The 21,248-nt window shown below is 36.1% G+C and overlaps 1 protein-coding gene across 1 annotated transcript in view; it reads left to right on the top strand.

The window, feature by feature from the left end:
• The first annotated feature begins 3,012 nt into the window (after positions 1-3,012).
• The window catches only part of LOC101890096 (protein sidekick-2), a 397,983-nt gene continuing 379,747 nt past the window's right edge, over positions 3,013-21,248 (top strand). Inside the window, exon 1 of the mRNA XM_059126712.1 lies at positions 3,013-4,676. Within this exon, the coding sequence (XP_058982695.1) occupies positions 3,491-4,676 (1,186 nt within the window). The 5' untranslated portion in view covers positions 3,013-3,490. The remainder of the gene's footprint in view (positions 4,677-21,248) is intronic.

Raw genomic sequence — 21,248 nt, 5'->3', positions numbered from 1 at the left:
CGATATCGTGGACCTATATAAACAATTCTTTTTCAGGAGTTAAAATACTCACTTAATCGTCTTAGAATTTTACGCTGATCAAGAATATATGTACTTTGTTGGGTCTAAAATGAATATTTCGGTAGATGTATTGTGGAGGGTATAAAAAATAGTGACTGATTTGTTTAGTTTCTAGTTCAGAATGGCTTAGAAAAACTCGTCACAAAGCTTCTATGTAAAGGAAACTTTCAATCTATAAACTTACCAAAAACGTTAAGTTACCAAAAAACATTTTCTCCAGTTGGAAATGTATATGGTTTTTTTTTGCTATTTGGAAAATATGAATATGGACATATATTATTATATCCCTAGATAGTGTAACGGATGACTTGGTACTATCCTACTAAATAAATTACCAAAATGTTCTTCTACTTCATTTACTTTTCGTGTCTTGGTTCATACAATTGTATATTTAAACTAGTATTCGAGTTTCACAATAAGTATAGCTATGGCATTTGTGCCACAATACTTTTAATTCAGACACTAAGGACTTGAAGATAATTGCCCAAATGCACGTAAACTTCTGTGTATTATTATGTTTCGTTTTCGTTGTGATTTGTTATAAACTGAAAATGTTACAAATAATACAAAAATAGTTTAGAAACTCTTTAAATTATTCATCATGGAAATTTTAATTAATATCCAGTTTTTTTTTCAAGAAAATCGAAAGAAGAGCTTTCACTCAACGTCGAGTTAAATTTGGTTTCTCTAAACTTTCTGTAGACCAATATTCGTCGTACTTATTCGACGATTTTCACCACACAATTTAAACACATATACAGGGTTGCCCATATTCGACGGACCCATCTGGAAACGCCTTAACTTTTGACAGAGATGTCACATCGCTTAATGACATACCGCGTTTAAGCGTCAGTCCAAGCAGATTTTTACCATGAACCAATACACGCCACGCGAGCGCTCTGAAATAGTTGAAATTTACATTCAACAGAAGAAGTCAATTGTGAAAACTCAACGTGCTTTTAAAACATTAAAAAATGTGAGAAGTGCGCCTTCTAAGAACACCATTAAGCGTTTATACGAAAAATTTCGACTGGTAAGGCTCTTTCTAATCCGAAGAGGCCATATAAAAGTCGACCAAGGCGATCGGCCGAGAATATCGATTCATCATATATGTATGTATGTATGCCCAAATAGGATGAAAAGTCGTTCTGGCAGTTGACTATACATGTGAACTCAGATGAAGATTTATATAGGAGCCATATCAAAGTGTGAACTGGTCTCGAAAAAGATTTATATGTTTCTATGGTCTATATGATACCTCGCACCGAATATTGTTGTTATGTATTGCACACTACGGCTTTTGTTGAATTGAGAGAGAGAGAGAGAGAGAGTGGAACACACAACCTCTCACACTCTTTCCCGATTTTACTCATTATCTTCTAATCTATCTATCTATCTATCTATCTATCTATCTAATCTAATCTAATAAAATATTTAGCTTTGCATATTTTTTGGAATAACGCATTATTTTCAATCAGTTGTAATACAGAAATTTTGTGAACGGTTATTGTTCTCAAACAGTAATTCAGGAGACACATGCCATTTAAAATTGGTGGTCTCAAAGCGGTTTCCATATCATTCAGACTAAAAAATAGGGATGGTCTCATTGGATTACATGGCTATGAAAAACACTAATAAAACACTATCTTAATGAAAATCATATATATTTTTAGGGTTCATAGGGATATGAATTTTAACAATAAATAAGTGTATCAAGGCCTTTAGAAATATTGGCGGCTTAAAAATAAAATATATGCTACATATAAAATAGAATACTCCCACAATTATTGAAAAAAACAAGTAAATAAGCTCCAAGATCCGCCCGGCCGAACTTTGAATACCCTCCAATATTTCGAACAAATATGACAATTCTCTAAAACAATAAAATCCGTTAAAATTCGGTTAAAATCTTAAAAATACCGAATGTCGCTGTTATATTGGAGTCTATACGACGAATAATGTGACTAAAATCATCAAAATACCGAATATCGGGAGGTTCCGTTACATGGGGGCTATACGAAGACGTTGTTCTGCACAGAAATTTTTTTGTCTTAGACTGTAGTATTCATTTCGATCTTCAAATACCAAATTTGAAACAACTCCGGTGAATAATGTCGCTAAAATCAACAAAATACCGAATATAGGGAGGTACCCTGATATAATGGGGCTATACGAAGACGTGGACCTACATGGCTCGATTTCAATACCAAAAGTCCTGCTGATATTATATACATTTTAGTAAAAATTTATCAATCTACTTCATTTCGTTCGTAAGCTAGAGTGATTTCCACAGACGGACCAGCGTATAGACGGACGGACATATACATATTTCGGTATATTTCGAGATGTTACACACGGTATGACAAACTTAATATACCCTCTATACTATGGTGTAGGGTATAAAAACCATTTACAACATATTCTGAAATTTTAGTAATCATTTAGAAAATCATAGTTTGCATTAGAATTATTAATTTCTATTTAAAAAATGCAGATTGCTTATCACAATACTTGTTCAACAAATGAACATTAGGGTCGAACATCTCTCAAAAAACATCAACGTAATAAACCTATGCGATAAATAAAAACCTCAATATATTTTTAAAACAAATCCGGGATGAAATCTCAGGTTGTCGTCCATAATTCTTTTATTATTTAAAAATTCACAATTTAATATTGCGTAATTCATAATATGAAGCTGGGATAATAACGTACGGTGTAATCTTTAAATAAAAATATCATAGTCCAAAAATCTCTGATAATCATGAGCGATTTCTAAGGAGTTTATTTTAATTCTTGTTTTTATTGAGCTGTTATTTTTAATGCATATTCCATTTAATATATAAGAACTTATTTTAAATGATATATTTTACGAATAGAGCGTTTTAACGAATTACTTTAATTGAAGCTATTTCCTCTTCTTTGTTTTCTTTTCAGATTTAACTTGTTAAAAACAAAAACAAACCTAAACAAATAAGTCCCTGCAAAAAACTACTGTGAAAATTTTTCGAAATCAAAAGTGTTTGAAAATACAATCAAAACCCAAAAATAAAAAAAATATATATTTAATTCAAGAAAGTGAAAAAAGTCATTTGCAGTGAAATTCAAGCACATGTTACTGTTCACGTAAAAAAATCAACAAATTTACGCAAACAAATATTTGTCTAAAAATACCTCCCATAAAGTGAATATGTGTGTGTTGTTGGGTTAGTGCCGCCAAGTTGGAAGATTCTGTTTTGTAAATGAAAACGTTTAGGCTGGGAAAATTGACTCACAAAAATGTTAACTCATGATTTTTGAAACAAAGAGCATATTGAACAACAGCAGAAAGAACAAAACAAAGTTAACCAAAAATCGTCCATTCGACTAGCAGCAGTGGAAACCAAAAACAAACGGTGTAAATTCAATAAAGTCTAACAGAGGCCCATAGATGATGGCAACGGCGACGACGACAACGCCAACGATGATGATGATAATGTCCTCCAAAGCGCATATGGAAACAGAAAATACTGATAAATTCGCAACAACAATAACAACTTTTAGTGAAATTCCAAATCAGGAAGTTTCAATGGCTCGTCAGGCTGCACAACAAACAACACACATGACCTTAAAAGAGGATTTTGAAAGCATATCTGAGCCAGCACCAACATCAGTAGTAGCAACACCGACAAAACCAAAAACGACAAAAAGAATCAACAATAAGCAAAACAAGTTGCAGCTACAAAACACTAAACAGCAACAGTACCCGAACCAGCATCAACATCAAAAAACCGAAAATTGCTCAAACGACAAAAGCAACAACGAGAACAACAACAACACTAGTGTATGTTTAACGTTAGAAGAGCAACAGCCAAATATTAGCACTACTGACCCAGCTGGCACTCAAGCTAATACAACTATGGCAGCTCTACAACTACCTACAATAGAAGCGGCGGTAGCAACATCCACAGAAACAACAACTACACCAACAGCAACAACATCAGCAATAATACAAACGACAAAAGCATCAGTAAAGGATGTGGAAAATTCGCTGAATAAAACACAATGGTACAATGTTTGCTTTAGTTCAAAAGGCAGCCCAAAGCAAAAATGTGCAGCACATCAGGCAGAACAACAAAAACTGCAACAAAATGAACAACAGGAAGAGGAACGGCAGCAGCAACATTCACATGTTATTCGTGCACATACACAGGCCCATAAATGCAAAAGTGCGAACATTAGTCGCTGCACCAGCAGCATTCACAGCACAGTGCCCCAAATAAACAACAACACCGCCAACATAACCACGACATCTACCAACACCACCACCGCCGCCACTACCACCAGCAACAGCAGCATTATCATCATCACAGATATCAACAGCAACAACAACAACAATAGCAAATGCAACACAAACATCATCATCAATCCAACTACAAAACCAGCAACTATCACAGCCTCCACCAACACAACAGCAGATTGCATCAAAGCTCTGCTTCTTCTTCATCATCATCCTCATCTTCGCTTTCCGTTGCGACGACGACTACTACGACTCAACCATGTCATGCAAATGGAATCTATGCTGCGTGCCCTGATGTTTGGCTTTGTGTTCATCATGTCGCTGCAATATCCAAATGGTAAGTGAGAGTACATTACTTTGGATGTTGTAGTTGTTGTTACATTCACTTTTTTTTTTGTTCATCCTTTCTTGGTACACATCATCATCATCACCATCATCGTCATTATGATTATCATCATCATCATTGCCATCATTCTTTGATAGGGTATTGTGTTGGTTTGCTGGGTGCGTATCAAACTAAACAACTATCCACCATGTGAAGGGTTTCTCAGTTGGGATTCTGGCTGGCAGGGAATTCTATACCTCAAGAAAAAATGGGAATTTTTAATTAATTACTGTTGTAGGATTATTCCTGGTGTTCTGATATTGAATATTGGGTACGACCTTGCAATTCGACGAATGCAATATGGTTAATAACTGTTTATATTTGCGTGACCATAGTGGCAGTAATTTAAAATTTTTGAAATCTTAACGATAAAATTTTCCAATGTAGGTCAAGATATTGAAACAGATAATGCAATAGAAATAAGGACACAGTCATCCCATTGGTATTGAGGAATATAATTTTAATTTGTAAGAGAACATTGTTCGATAGCAAGGGTTATAATTATCTGCGAGGCTTTTTTTATACCCACTACCATACATAGTATGGAGGATATTTTAAGTTCGTCATTCCATTTCTAACTCATCGAAATAATCATTATACCCTACAACACTATGTGTTGGGGGCATTATAAGTTTGATTGGGCCAAAAATTATGTCACACCTCGAAATATGGGAAAGTATGTATGAATCTTCCTATCTCGCCGAGATGAGTCGATCTAGCCGGCCGTAGGTCTGTCCATGTCAATTTGTAATCCATCTACAGGTCGTAATTATGGCCCGATCTTCACGAAATTAGAATCTAGAATCTAGGTGGGGCTAGGACCAGAATAGAAGCATATTGCTTTTGAAGACGATCGCATAGTATTTAAGGGTTGAAATGCACCAAAAAATGAAAAAATTCTGATTTTGCAGTTGCTCTACAGGTCGCAATTATAGACCACTTGACGCGGAAGTTAGCATGGTGCTAGATCTTAGGGCTGGGCAGAAGTCTTCAAATTTTTATGGTCATCAGGTAATATTTAGTGGGTGAAATAGACCATAATATTTGTGTTAAATAAAAGTCAATTTTTCCATTAAACTGCGAATATTTTTTATCCCGTCGAAATTACAAGTAAACGAACAGGTCAAGTCTGAAGTCAAGTCGGTGGTAAACACATCGAATTTATATAGCGAAATATGTACAATATGTATGTACAAGGGAAGGAGATGTTAGTTAGAATGTTTATATCTCAAAAATGGCTGGACCGATTTTGACAAATTTTGTCAATTCAGAATGCCCTCTTGGCATAAAGGATAAAATCTAAAAAAAATCGCATAAAAAGATACAAACAATGATGTTTATATTGATTTTGTATTATTTTGTGGCATTTTTTATTTTTTCATATTTTTTTTATCGCATGCGAATTTTTTTATTTGATTTATAATATTGAAGTGTATATTTTGTAATATTTTTGCTCGTTACAACACAGGTTGGGGTTAATATTTACATACAGATTGCTATTATCGTTCGATCCTCACGAAATTTTTGACAAAGGTAGGGTTAGGCTTAGAAGGGCTAGGACTATTGTTTTCAAAGATGTCCGCAATATATTTAGGGGTTGAAATGGACCAGCAACTCAAAATGTTCGTGATTTTGAAGCCGTTATAAAGGTCACAAATAGAAACCAAACGACACGAAATCTTGCATGAAGTTAGAATTTAAGACAACATTACAGGGCGATATCCGAAATACAACTTCAGGCTTTTTTCTGCTAATTTCGTTGACGAATATAGCTAAATTGCTTTTGTAGATGATCTCAAAATATTTAGGGGTTCAAATGAGCCAAAAACAGAAAAAATGCCCTGATTACACAATTGAAGCAAATCGACCCGCCTGAGAAGAGGGTTAAGGACAGGGAATAATTCTAGCATTTTGGATAACCATTGGATTATATTTAGCTGTTAAATGGACAACAACAACTAACGGCACGACGGAGTGCGTAAGTATTGGGCAGATGTCCCTAGTCAAAATGCTAAGGGTAATATCTGGGCAGTACTCCCTGACATAATTTCAAAAGCGAAATCTTCCAAAATGGGTTTGGACATAAGGAGGCTTCCAACATATTGTAGTGTTGTAGGGTATCACATGGTCGGACCCGCACGACTATAGCCTTTGCTTACTTGTTTTAGACATAACAAAGTATATTTATATTCTTGATCAGCGCAAAATTCTAAGACGATTTAGCCCTGTCCGTCCGTTCGTCTGTACGTCTGTTGTAATCACGCTAGAGTCAAAACAAATAAAGATAGGAAGCTAAAACTTTGCACAGATCCGTCTTTTGTCTGCAGGCAGGTCAAGTTCGAAGATGGGCTATATCGGTCCACGATACTGTATAGCCCCCATAAAATGGTACCCCCCGATAATCGGTATTTTGATGATTTTAGCCACATTTTCCAATGGAATTTTCTGAAAATCCACACAAAGAGTTCTTTCTGAGCACTTTATCCTTTGGAAGAGTATAGTTTATATGGGTCCACGATATCATATAGGCCACATACAACAGTACTCCGCGATATTCGGTATGTTGATGATTTTAGCCACATTTTCCAATGGAATTGTCTGAAAATCCACACAAAGAGTTCTTTCTGAGTACGTTATCCTCTGGAAGAGAATTGCTTATATAGGCCCACGATATTGTATAGCCCCCATACAACCGTACCCCCCGATATTCAGTATTTTGATCATTTTAGCCACATTTTCCAGTGGAATTGTGGGAAAATCCACACTGAGGGTTTTCCTAAGTATTTTACCTTCTGGAAGAGAATTGGTTATATAGGTCCAAGATATCGTATAGCCCCCATACAATGGTACCTCGAATATTCGGTATTTTAATTATTTATGCCACATTTTCCAATGGAAGTGTCTAACAATCCACACAAGGAGTTATATCTGATTACTTTACTCTCTGGAAGAGAATTGTTGATATATGTCCACGATATCGTATAGCCCCCTTACAACGGTACCCCCGATATTCGGTATTTTGATTGTAGCCAATTTTTTTAATAAAATTGTCTGAAAACCCACATAAGGATTTCCATCTGAGTACTTCATCCAAATGTGATTATAAAACATACTTATCTTAGTATTCGAATGTTATAGAAATTCTTAAACCACTATTCTCTTACCATCAGTAGAAAACCAAAGATTTCACAATATCAAAAGGCTGTTTTGAATTTCAATTGTAATTTATTGATAATTACAGATTATTCCATTTTTTCCATTACCTCTGTCGCAGCTAATAATAAAAATTGAGAGAATTTAGTTCCCCATTTCCCCAATTTATTCGGGCAACGTCATCCCTACTTTATATCATAGCTTTGCTTGTTGTTGCTTGTTTTCCTCGGCTGGAAGTGTGCTGCAATGTGTGTTATTAAAAATATAACGCGTACTGCACCCGGCAATACACAACGGATTATTATAGTAAGGAAGTAAATCTATTTCTGGCGGCAGTAAATTTTCTTCTCTGGGGTTTAAAGGAATTTATAGGATTTATGTTGGACGTTGTTGGCAAGGCGGGGCATGGCACGGCGAAACTTTTACAGATTTAATAACCGAAAACATGGGGTGAGGGTATTGCTTAAATAACAAGTCCGTGTATTTATGTATTTTCCTAAGTTAAGAGATGGCGGGAGTATAACTGAAAACTGCATAAATTCTATAGGATATCCCCAATTTTACAAATATTGACCGTAAAAGAGTAAGAGGAGAATCATCAGATTTTAGTGGCAAGCCAAACGATTATTAAATTTTTGCCCCCCTCTGCAGTTTTTTTAATCTTTTTTAATTGTGGCTAATAAATGTTAATTACAAAGGACGTTTTTTGTTTGACGTTAATGCATTCCAAAAAATCATGTTCATCAAAAGTAAACAGAATTCAAATTACAATAAACTATAAAGGGTGAGAAAAAAAAATGTAACAAAGTCAAACGCCATAATTTTTACTTTTATTTTTAAATTTCATCGCATGCAAGCAAAAAATGTCGAATATAGCATCAAATTTTAGATTTGTTAGAATTGGTCACCTTTGGCACGAATTATCGCCTTCAAACGGCCAATGAAACCGTCACATGCTGCCTGAATGTTGCTCTGCAGTATATTGGCCCATTCCCGGCGAAGCGCTTGCTTGAGGTGATCGACACTTTGGTATTTTTTAGTGCCCACATTGCTTTTCAAAATACTCCAAACACAATAGTCCAACGGATTGGTATTCGGAGATTTAGGTGGCCATTGTGCGCTGGAAATGAAGCGAGGAACCTGATTTTGTAAACATTCTGGGTGGCGCGTGCTGAGTGCGATGGTGTTGAGACCTGTTGGAATTTCCAAGGCCTGCGCCAAAATGTTTGCGTGCCCAAGGCTTTACACCCTCCAGAATATTTTCGCGATAATATTCGGCATTTATTCTGATGCCACAGTCGATTTGGCAAGTAAACACGATCATTTTGTTTGTTTACAAACCGCTGGACAACGAACGTTTTCTCATCGGAGAAAACCAAATTCGGCAGTTCACCACTTTCGGCCAAGCGAAGCAACACTTTAGCTCTTTTGAGTCTATTTTCTTTTTGTTGCGGTGTAAGTTCTTGCACTTTTTGCAATTTCAATGGCTTTACCCCGAGGTCATTTTTCAATATTTGCCGAATGGAATATTGCGATATGCTTAGCTCTCGAGCCATTTTTCGGCCACTGCGACGCGGTCGCTTCATTACTTTTCGAACCATTTCTGCTGATGTTGCTGTTTTCTTCCGTCCACTTCTTTGACGTCGGGCTACGCTACCAGAATCACGGTAACAATCGATGGTACGGGACACAAAAGATTTATTCACATTTAAATGCTGGAATGCTTTACCGATATCCACTTGTGGTTTTCCAGCCAAATATAAAGAAATCGCACTATGACGCCTGAATTCATTCAGGAATAACTTTTTTCCGAAAAATTCTCACCAAAATGCTTTTGTACGCTTGTAAACAATATATTGCGCTGTCACTGGAATAATTTTAGCAGCTGTCGGACGAGTGCCTTAGAAATTACAGCAGTCTGAAGTTGGTTGCAGTTTTTTCATCTGACCCTGTACAAACATAAAACACAAATAAACCCTTTACTCAGACCTTTTGGCGGCATCATCAATCACCATAAATTAATTTAATTTCTTTTTTCAGAAACAAGTTGGCAAAAGATAGGTTTTTTCGATTTTCCTTTTTATACCCTCCACCATACATATTATGAAGGGTATATTAAGTTCGTCATGCCGTTTGTAACTGATCGAAATAATCATTTTAGACCCAACAAAGTATATATATTCTTGATCAGCGTAAAATTCTAAGACGATTTAGCCCTGTCCGTCCGTCGTGTTGTAATCACGCTACAGTCTAAACGTATTAAAATAGGAAGCTAAAATTTTGCGGAAATCTCTCTTTCGTCTGCAGGCAGGTCAAGTTCGAAGATAGGCTATATCGGTCCACGATATCGTATAGCCCCCATATAACGGTACCCCCCGATATTCGGTATTTTGATGATGTTAGCCACATTTTTCAATGGAATTGTCTGAAATTCCACACAAGAAGTCCCTTGTGAGTATTTTATCCCCTGAAAGAGAATTGTCTATATATGTCCACTATAGCCCCCATATAACGGTACCCTCCGATATTCGGAATTTTGATGATTTTAGCCACATTTACCAATGGAATTGTCGGAAATTCCACACAAGAAGTCCCTTGTGAGAACTTTATACCTTGGAAGAGAATTATTTATATAGGTCCACGATATCGTATAGCCCCCATATAACGGTACCCCCCCGATATTCGGTATTTTGAGGATTTTAGCTACATTTTTCAATGGAATTGTTCATTGTCAGTACTTAATGCTTTGGAAGAGAATTATCTATATAGGTCTATCATATCGTATAGCCCCCATATAACGGTAACCCCCGATTTTCGGTATTTTGATGATTTTAGCCATATTTTTCAACGGAATTGTCTGAAATTCTACACAAAGAGTTCTTTGTAAGCACTATATCCCCTGAATGGGAATTGTCTATATAGGTCCACAATATCGTATAAACCCCAATGCAACGGTACCCGATATTCGGTATATTAATTTTAGCCACATTTTCCAGTAGCCTTGTCTGAAAGTCCACACAAGGAGTTCTTTGTGAGTACTTTATCCCCTGGAAGACAATTATCTATATAGGTCCACAAAATCGTATAGCACCCATATAACAGTTCCCCACGGTATTCGGTATTTTGATGATTTCAGCCACATTTTTTGATGGAATTGTCTGAAAGTCCACACAAGGGGTTCATTGTCAGTACTTAATGCCTTGGAAGAGAATTATCTATATAGGTCTATCATATCATATAGCCCCCATATAACGGTAACCCCCGATTTTCGGTATTTTGATGAGTTTAGCCACATTGTCAGCGAAATTGTCTGAAAGGAGTTCTTTGTGAGCACTTTGCCTCCAGACATAGATTTGTCGATATAGGTCCACAATATCCTATATCCCCCATATATCGGCAACTTCCGATATTAGGTATTTTAAAGATTTTAACAGAATTTTTAATGGATTTTATTTTTATGAAAATGTTCTAATCCGTTCCAAATGGTGGAGGGTTTTCAAAGTTCGGCCCGGTCGAACTTACTGCTTTCTACTTGGTTTCTCTTAATAATATATGTTTCTGCAATAACAAATGGTTAAGAAAAAAGAAAATCCTAATTTTTATCATGGAATATCAAATAGACAAATTTTGTATTAATATATGCTTAATAATTGTCAGCATGCAACAAATACTACTATTCATCTTATGGAGGTGAATTTCATGTGATATAACATGTTAACATTCCATTGAATTAAAGACACAATGTATATCTTTGTATACATGTGCATGTTCACAGCTCAAGGTTCATCAACAAATATATACAAGTGTTTAAATATTCGAATATTAAAAGTTGCAATTTTAAATACTCTACATTTTGTATGTTTGGTATTCAAACATTGACTTTATCACAGAATTGCTTCCGGTTTGTTGGTTGCATCATGATACCGTTGGTTGAAAGAAAACGAAACACACAAAAATAACCATCTGTTATCCCTTTGCATTCATTCAAAGTCATTGAAACAAATTATAACCGCATTTTGTCATTACCAACAAACAAAATGAGACCAATGACTTTGCTCTTCCTCTTTCTCCCGCTCTGCCTTGGCGTGTAGGTTCAAATACCTACATACATACATACATATTTAATATGGTAGTTTTTAGTATGAGCTTTCAGGAAATTACCCTAACAAAACATGAACCTTTAACTCTTCTCTAAACAATTACTTCAGAGGATTTGAGTTCTTTTCGTTTCGTTCCGTTTCGGTGCTGTTCTTTTACTTATTTTGTTTTTTCCAAATGTGCCCATTTTGCATGAAAAAAGCTGAACTTTATGTCAATTACATTCAGTAATTTTTCATTTTGTTAGAAATTTATTTTGCAATTATTTCCAACAATTTTTCAAACAACTAACACACTTTATTACACACACACACAGACACTCACTTGTATACATCCACAACCACATTTCAGCAGTTTAGTTTTCGTGCAAGTATTCATTCATTCATTCATTGTACCATGTCTAGAAGCGTACAACTCTTTGAGAATTTTGCATATGACTAGCCCCCTATGGGAAGTTTTTAAAAGGGTTATTTTAAAAAAAGTTTAAAATTGTAAAATATTCAAATTAAATATTATAAGATTTTGTAAAATGTGTGAAATCGATTTCGAAACGCATTTTCTGTCAAATACTTGAAATTCAATTGTATTCAAAATAAGTTACAAAATATATAAACTCGAAATCATAATCCTTGATTGCATTATTGAATATACAGGGTGAGATGAAAAAACTGCAACCAACTTCAGAATACTGCCATTTCAAAGCTACTCGTCCGACAGCTGTTAAAATTATTCCAGTGACAGATCATTATATTGTTTACAAGCGTACAAAAGCATTTCGGTGTGAATTTTCCAGAAAAAAAGTAAGTCGTGATGGAATTCAAGCGTAATAATGTGATTTCTTTATATTTTTTGCTTGGGAAACCACAAGTGGCTATCGTTAGAGCACTCCAGAATTTAAATGTGAATAAATATTTTGTGTCTCGTATCATCGCTCGTTACCGTGATACTGGTAGCGTAGCGCGACTTCAAGGAAGTGGACGGAAGAAAACAGCAACATCAGCTGAAATGGTTCGAAAAGTAAAGAAGCTTCACAGTGGTCGAAAAATTGCTCGTGAGCTGAACATATCGCAATATTCCTTTCGGCGAATATTGAAAAATGCGCTAGGGGTAAAGCCATTGAAATTCCAAAAAGTGCAAGAACTGATACCCCAAAGAAAGACTCAAAAGAGCTAAAGCGTTGTTTAGCTTGGCCGAAAGTGGTGAAATGCCGAATTTGGTTTTCTCCGATGAGAAAACATTCGTAGTCCAGCAGTTTGTAAACATACAAAATGATCGTGTTTATTTGCCAAAGAGGTCAGCTATAAAGTATACCTTGGTTGGCCACCAGAATCGACCGTGGCATCGGAATAAATGCCGAATGTTATCGCGAAAATATTGTGGAGGGTGTATTAAAGCCTTGGACACGGAAACGTTTTCACCACAGACCTTGGACATTCTTCACCAAATTTGACATACTAGCATCTAGACTCATTTCGGTCGTATGTGCCAAATTCCATCCTATTTGGGCAAATATTAGACATTTGGTGCACAATAAAAGGTAAATCGGACGAAGTTATATATGGGAGATATATCCAAATCTGAACCGATCTCGATAAAATTTAGCAAAGGTTATTTGATATATTTCCCCAAATATTGTTGTTACAGAGTGCATATTACGGCTGCGGTGGACAAAAATAACAAATCGGATGAAAAATATATATGGGAGCTAAAGCTATATCTGAACCGATTTCGATAAAATTTGGCATACATATTTTCAGGCCTAATTTGGTTGTATGTGAAAAATTCCATACTATTCGGGCTGATATTACACGTTTGGTGCACAATAAAAGGCAAATCGGACGAAGATATTATCTCCAATTTCAATAGGGTTCGTCCTTGGGCCAAACAAATGATTTGTGCAAACTTTCATCTTAATCGGATAATAAATGCGACTTGCATTTTGTTCACAAGAATACATGGACGGACAGACGGACTGACATGCATAAATCAACTCAGAAAGTGATTCTATGGAGATCCTCAAAAGTAACTATGGGTCTATCTCGCTTCCTTCTCCATGTTACAAACAAATGCACAAAGACATAATACCCTGACCACCTTGTGGGGTAGGGTATAAATACCAAAGTCTCGATCACCTCAAGCAAGCGGTTCGCTGGGAATAGGCCAAAATACCGCAACATTCGGGCAGCGTGTGATGGTTTCATTGTTCGTTTGGAGGCCATAATTCGTGCCAAAGGCGACCAATTCAAACTAATCTAAACTTATTCTAAAATTTGATGCGATTTCCGACATTTTTGCTTTCATTCAATAAAATTTAAGAAAAATATATAAATTAGAGCGTTTGGCTTTGTTGCAGTTTTTTATCTCACCCTGTAAAGGAAGATGTCGTGAAAAATTAAACCAATTTTATCTCGGAATATTAGTATCATATGCTGACAGAAATTATTACCCAAAAAGAGTAATAAGATACAATGAGTAGTTAATGTGGATGTAATACTAAGGTTGCAAGTTTGCTACCAGTAACGTACAAAACACTAAATTGGAAAAGTGTATTCTAAAAATAAAACAACTTTGTTGATTTTTATTGGTCAACAAATAGCTACTTATTTCTTATGACGTACTATGATAATAGGTATTGAGTTTTTGCTGGTTTCCCACAAGGTACGAAGATTTTAATAAACTTTTTATTTTATCAATTAACTAAAATAAAAAAAAATGTTTTTTTTACAAAGTCTATTCCCATCCAATAACCCTATATAGTTCTCCGCAAAATAAGAAAAACCATAAATAACATACAAAAACATAAATAAATTAAAATCGTTTGGTTCCATGAATGCTAACAAAGTCGGCACGTCAAGCTAACGGACGAAGTTTGTAGTACAAGGTAAAACTGATTTCACTAGTGTTAGATGTAGAGGAACCACCGTGGTTAGCATGACATACATGCACGCAGAAGGTCATTACTTTTATAGTCTGACAGAGCTTGCGTCGCATCTTTCAGCTCAGCAAAATTTGAAACTACGAGCCTCACTATAACCTCCGACGGTCCACCGCTTCTGATAGCTCCTCAACAAATAGTCAAGATTTTGAACAATTTCAACTCTCATAACAAAACCAACGATTTTCTTCAAACTTTGTATATCACAATTTTTTTAACAAACCAAACATCTGATGTGAATATAGAATTTATCAGGCCACTCCCTCCGGCACCTTCTTCACAAGGGGTGAACATTTTAAACTCGGAATTTTCTGTTTCATAGAAAAACTTTGTCTTGACTAAAATTGTAATTTCGGTTCACTGTTCGATATAAGCAGCATATCCACCAAATGTTCAGCATATCCACCAAAAGTGGTTCCAAGTTCATTTGGAACCAGTGACTATTTACAGAACAGCGTGGTTAGGTTAGAGTATTTGCAGTTACAATTGAAATTGTAACTACCTCACTTTGAACATTTCGGTGCATTGTTTATCATCTTGCGCCAAAAGAATAGGAAGAGAAATAAAATTTGTAAGAGAAGAAAGGTGAAAGATATTGGTTGGAAAGTTAAAAGTAAGTAAGTTTGGCCGGATCGAAGTTCTGATACCCTCCAAAATGATATATACAATTTTTTAAAAATTGGGGAAGCCATCAGAACTCCGAATATGGTTTGGATATATATCATAATGTGGACCAAAAATCGTCTTATAGGAAAAAGTTGGCCGATATAGAACCACTTTCAGGCGAGCAGAGTTGTTTGTTAAAAACATGTACCGAAAATCGTCGAAATTCTTAAAACGAGGGGGAACCGTTGTATGGGACCTATACGAAAAAGTTGGCCGATATAGAAACACTTTAAGGTGAGCAGAGTTGTTTGGCCTCTCCCAATGGTTTAATTGGTGTTCAATCGTTTCGCTTTGTCTTTCTACCCTAAGATTAGTTCTTATGATCTGGTAAATGGGAAGAGAGGACATTTTAAGATTTCGGTGACTTCACGGTATGTGGACTGTGAGCCCATCCTTGCCAATTCATCGAGCCGTCCTACACCTCTGCACTTAGCTTTAAGCTTTAATAGCCGCTTCATTATCCACATAAATAAGCACCAGTTAAGCTATTTTATATTTCTCCATAGTTTTAATCAATTCTGGTGCCTACATGATCGCCAAAGATCTTTGCCTGAAAAACACTGCATTTCCATCCAATATACAGGAGTAGGTTATTCCTAATTGCTCACAGCCTTTTTCCATTTTTGATCCGTCTATATATATCAGCAGACTGATTAGGGGGAGGTTGGCTGCGTTCCATTCATTCCAGTTTAAAATCAATATCTTTATTCTGTCAAACCTCATGGTTGGAGATACATAAGCGCTCTTCCGTTTATAGCATATCGAAGAAATGATGTTCTTACCAATCTGGCACCAAGAGCCAATAATTAAGTTAAACCAGTAAAGAAAGTCTTAAAGTCGAGCGGGGCCGATTTTATGATACCCTACACCACTTTGCTAATTTAGTTGAGCTTCACATAACAATTAAAAGTTTTTATTGGAGAATTCAATCATACACGCTGTGGTTATAATTATAATATAAAGTTCAAAGGACTAAATATGCCAAAGCATTTGTATCTTTTAAATTCGGACTTGTATTACCCATTTGGTGCACAATTAATTTGAAATCGGATGAAGATATATATGGGAGCTATATCCAAATCGGAACCCATCTCCATAAAATTTCGCAAAGATATTTCTGAGCTGTATTTGATATATTTCCCTAAATATCGTTGTTACGGCTGTGGGTAACAAATACAACAAATCGGATGAACAATATATATGAGAGCTATAGCTATATCTAAACCGATCTTTACCAAATTTGGCATACTACCTTCTAGACTCAGTTCGGTCGTATGTGCCAAATTCCACCTCATTTGTGCAAATATTAGACGTTTGGTGCACAATAAAAGGTAAATCGGACGAAGTTATATATGGGAGCTATATCCAAATCTGAACCGATTCCGATAAAATTTAGCAAAGGTATTTCTGAGTTGTATTTGATATATTTCCCTGAATATCGTTGTTACGGAGTGCATATTACGGCTGTATGTAACAAATACAACAAATGAACAATATATATGGGAGTTATAGCTATATCTGAACCGATCTTCGCCAAATTTGGCATACTACCTTCTAGACTCAATTCGGTCCTATGTGTCGGATGTACAATATATATGGGAGCTATAGTTATATCTGAACCGATCTTCACCAAATTCTGCATACTACCTTCAAGACTCAATTCGGTCCTATGTGCCAAATTCCATCCCATTTGGGCAAATATTAGAGGTTTGGTGCACAATAAAAGATAAATCGGGCGAAGTTATATATGGGAGCTATATCCAAATCTGAACCGATCTCGATAAAATTTAGCTAAGGTATTTCTGAGCTGTATTTGATATATTTCCCCAAATATTGTTGTTACAGAGTGCATATTACGGCTGCGGTGGACAAAAATAACAAATCGGATGAACAATATATATGGGAGCTATAGCTATATCTTAACCGATTTCGATCAAATTTGGCATACTTATTTCGGGCCTAATTTGGTCGTATGTGCAAAATTCCATACTATTCGGGCTGATATATATTATATGTGGGAGCTATATCTAAATTTTTACCGATTATCTCCAATTTCAATAGGGTTCATCCTTGGGCCAAACAAATGTTGTTTCTAAAATTCCATCTTAATCGGATAATAAATGCGACCTGCATTTTGTTCACAAGAATACATGGACGGACGGACGGACAGACAGACGGACTGACATGCACAAATCAACTCAGAAAGTGATTCTATGCAGATCATCAAAAGGAACTATGTAGGGTATAAAAGCTGTCGTTCTCTTTTGCACCACTTGAGTTGAGTATGTGTTACATTTCGCCACACCTTATTTCTTGTCAGCTCTTCATCACTTTTGGTATTGAAAATGGTCTATGAACCTACCACGTTTTGGTAAAGACCCCATAAAACTTTTCCGATTTAAGGTTATTTGGGTGTTTGGTCACAATTTTAATCCGATTTTGTAAATTGGCAGCAGCTTTGTACAGCTCTCATATTACGGTACGTCCCTATTCGATATTATGATGATTTTATCGATATTATTCACAGGAATTGTTTCAAATTTCGAGTTGTTGTCCGTAATGAGTGCTACATCCTATGGCAAAAAAGTCTTCGCATAGCTCCCATACACGGTACGACTGGATTTCCTTTGGCAAGTGATCACAGTACTCTTTACAAGTAAGATCTTTAGAATGTTTTTAATTGGATATAATACAGCATAATCCTTTAGACGACCTTTGTTAGACTTGCAACCTAATCGATTTGTAAAATAATTTAACATTTTCCAAAATTAATTTACCTCAAAGGATACATCCAAATAGCATTTGCAACATTTATGAACTTTTCAGGCACATGGACGCTGGAGTCAAAATACATGATTCATATTTAATCCCCACTACTTGTACTCCTTGTATCTTGTTTAACAATTAGACCATTCGTTTTTTTTTAATAAATTTATTATATAATAAAATAAGACAATTTCCATAAACTTCGTTTGGGTGGATACGTTTTCTTTCAGCGGACAACAGTTTTCCTGATTACCTTTTATCACAACCAGTTTGTCTCCTTCCAACGTTCCCCTTTTGCTTGATTCGTAAGAAGAAGCAAAAAAAAAAAACAATTTGCGTTAAAAACGGAAACCACATAGTGTGAATACATTCGTGACCACACAAAGATAATGTACGTTGGTGGGAAGGGGAAAACAACTAAAAGAACACTAACACCAATAAACAATGGCCCCGGGACCACCACAACTAAACCACAACAATAATTGATAGCAAAACACGAAATGAAAACGCGTTCTTGCCAAACGGAAATGGCAAGAAGCAGAATTCATGGATGGCAGTGGGATTTTGAGAAGAAAATCGGGGGGAAATGCCCTACCTCCCACCCGTTTTCCCCTAGCTCAACGGCATCAACATTTGTTGTTTGCTTAATTTCTTTTCTACTTTTGTCATTATTATTCGAATGTTTTTTTTTTTTTCTGTTCGTCTGTCCGCCTGTCTTTCGTTCAGTTTTCTGTTAGTTTCTTTTGATTTGTATTGTTGCTGGCGTTAGCGTTGGCTACAACCAACCGGCAACAGTTGCTACAAATGTTGTTTTGTTAAGAAAAATAACCAGCGGCAATAGAAGTGTTAGAGAAACGGTAGAACGGACGTTAAAACACACAAACGTACGTACAAAAAATAACGCGATTATTTACGACAAGCAAGCACAATATACAGTCTGCAGACTGCAACATTACATACAGTCTGCGGCAATTGTTAGTGGCGTTGATAACTTAAAAAAAAAAAAATAAATGAAATACAGGAAAAAACGGCACAACATCAGCAGTAGCGGTAGAAGTAAGGAACATCAACAATCAACTGAAGAAACTAGAATAAAGCAAATATAACGACAATGGTCAGGAACTAGGATATTTGTGGTTCATTATTCACATGAATATTTTGCCCGGCATCGACAGTTGTTTTGTTAGTTGGTCGCTCGCTTAGTTGGTTGTTATTCTTGGAAAACTGCTCAAATATCTATTGGACTGGCTGGCTATACATACTGATTTCCGTTTCATTGTGGTTGTTTAATAGATGGGTCCTTCCACCATTATTATGATTAAATGAAAGGTAGGCTTTTAATAATACTCAAAAAAAATATAAATAACATTCGATAAATTGCAGTCAGAATTTAATTACTATTGGAAAATTTTACGAGATTTTAAAAACTTCGTGAACTCTATAATTCCTAGAATAAAAGCAAACAATTTTGGAAATAGCATCAAATTTTAGAATAAGTTTAGATTTGCTTGAATTGGTCACCTTTGACACGAATTATGGCCTTCAAACGACCAATGAAACCGTCACATGCAGCCCGAATGTTTCTCTGCGGTATTTTGACCCATTCCCAGCGAAGCGCTTGTTTGAGGTGATCGACTCTTTGGTATATTTTTGGTGCCAACCTTGCTTTCCAAAATACTCCAGACACAATAGTCCAATGGATGGGTATCCGGAGATTTTGGTGGCCATTGTGCGCTGGAAAAGAAGCGATGAACCACATTGTGTAACCATTCTTGGGTGGTGCGTGCTGAGTGCGATGGTGCTGAGTCCTGTTGGAATGTCCAAAGTCTGCGGCAAAAATGCTTGCGAGTCCAAGGCGTTTTTACACACTTCAGAATATGTTCGCGATAATATTCGGCATTTATTCTGATGTCACGGTCAATTAATACGACCGGAGAGCGACCATCGGTTGTTATGGCGGCCCACACCATCACCATGGCTGGCGCTTAAGTTCTGGTGGCCAAATGCGGGTGCACATTTTGCACTGACCTCTTTGGCAAATAAACACGACCACTTTGTTTCTCACCAAAATGCGTTTGTATGCTTGTAAACAATATAATGAGCTGTCACTGGAATAATTTTAACAGCTTTCGGACGAGTGGTTTAGAACTGACAGCAGTCCACAGTTGGTTGCAGTCTTTTCATCTCACCCTGTAGTATGCATTTCCAAATCCACCTCCTTCTTTCCCAACATCCTACGACACATTTTGTGGCATTTTGCACTTTTCGTACGTTCGTAGTACGAATTTTCAAGACCTACTCCTTTTTTCAACTACAGGTACCAAGAGTGATATCCGTATCAAATTTCAGGATTTCAGCTCTCTCCCTTCATCCAATATCCCATTTAGTAGTTCTTTTCGTACAATTAATGTACACAGTTCCAAACCAAATACCAACATAGAACGAAATATCAAATTTCGGGATTACCATTCTATACCCTTCACCGAATGCCCAATTTAGTACCACATACATGTAGTACTTTTCGCACAATTGTATTGCACATTTCCAAAATCACCTCCATATCTTAACCAATAGTGACATTCATATTCTAAAGCCAGTACCAAATATTGTACTATATAGTACTTTTCGTGCATTGACATATTTCCAAGACATCCATTTTAGAAGTTTAGTAACATGTCAGAACTATTCGTAGCCTTAAAATTCGAAATGCAATCCATCAGTTTCAGAATTCCAGCTCATTTCGTTTGTTCAATACAAAGTATTCAATGTTTAGTACTTTTCGTACCGTTCTAGTATGAAAAACCCAGCCTTAACTGACACCTTCAGACCAGGTGTGACCCTCACCCAAAATGTCAAGATTGTATCGTCAGCCGTTTCTTATTAATTACCAAAAATTATTAAGGTTA

This window comes from Musca domestica, unplaced genomic scaffold (assembly GCF_030504385.1).
Source record: "Musca domestica strain aabys unplaced genomic scaffold, Musca_domestica.polishedcontigs.V.1.1 4, whole genome shotgun sequence".
Taxonomy (NCBI): domain Eukaryota; kingdom Metazoa; phylum Arthropoda; class Insecta; order Diptera; family Muscidae; genus Musca; species Musca domestica.
The sequence above is the reverse complement of the archived record's forward strand: the minus strand, read 5'-3'. Positions and strand labels throughout refer to the sequence as shown.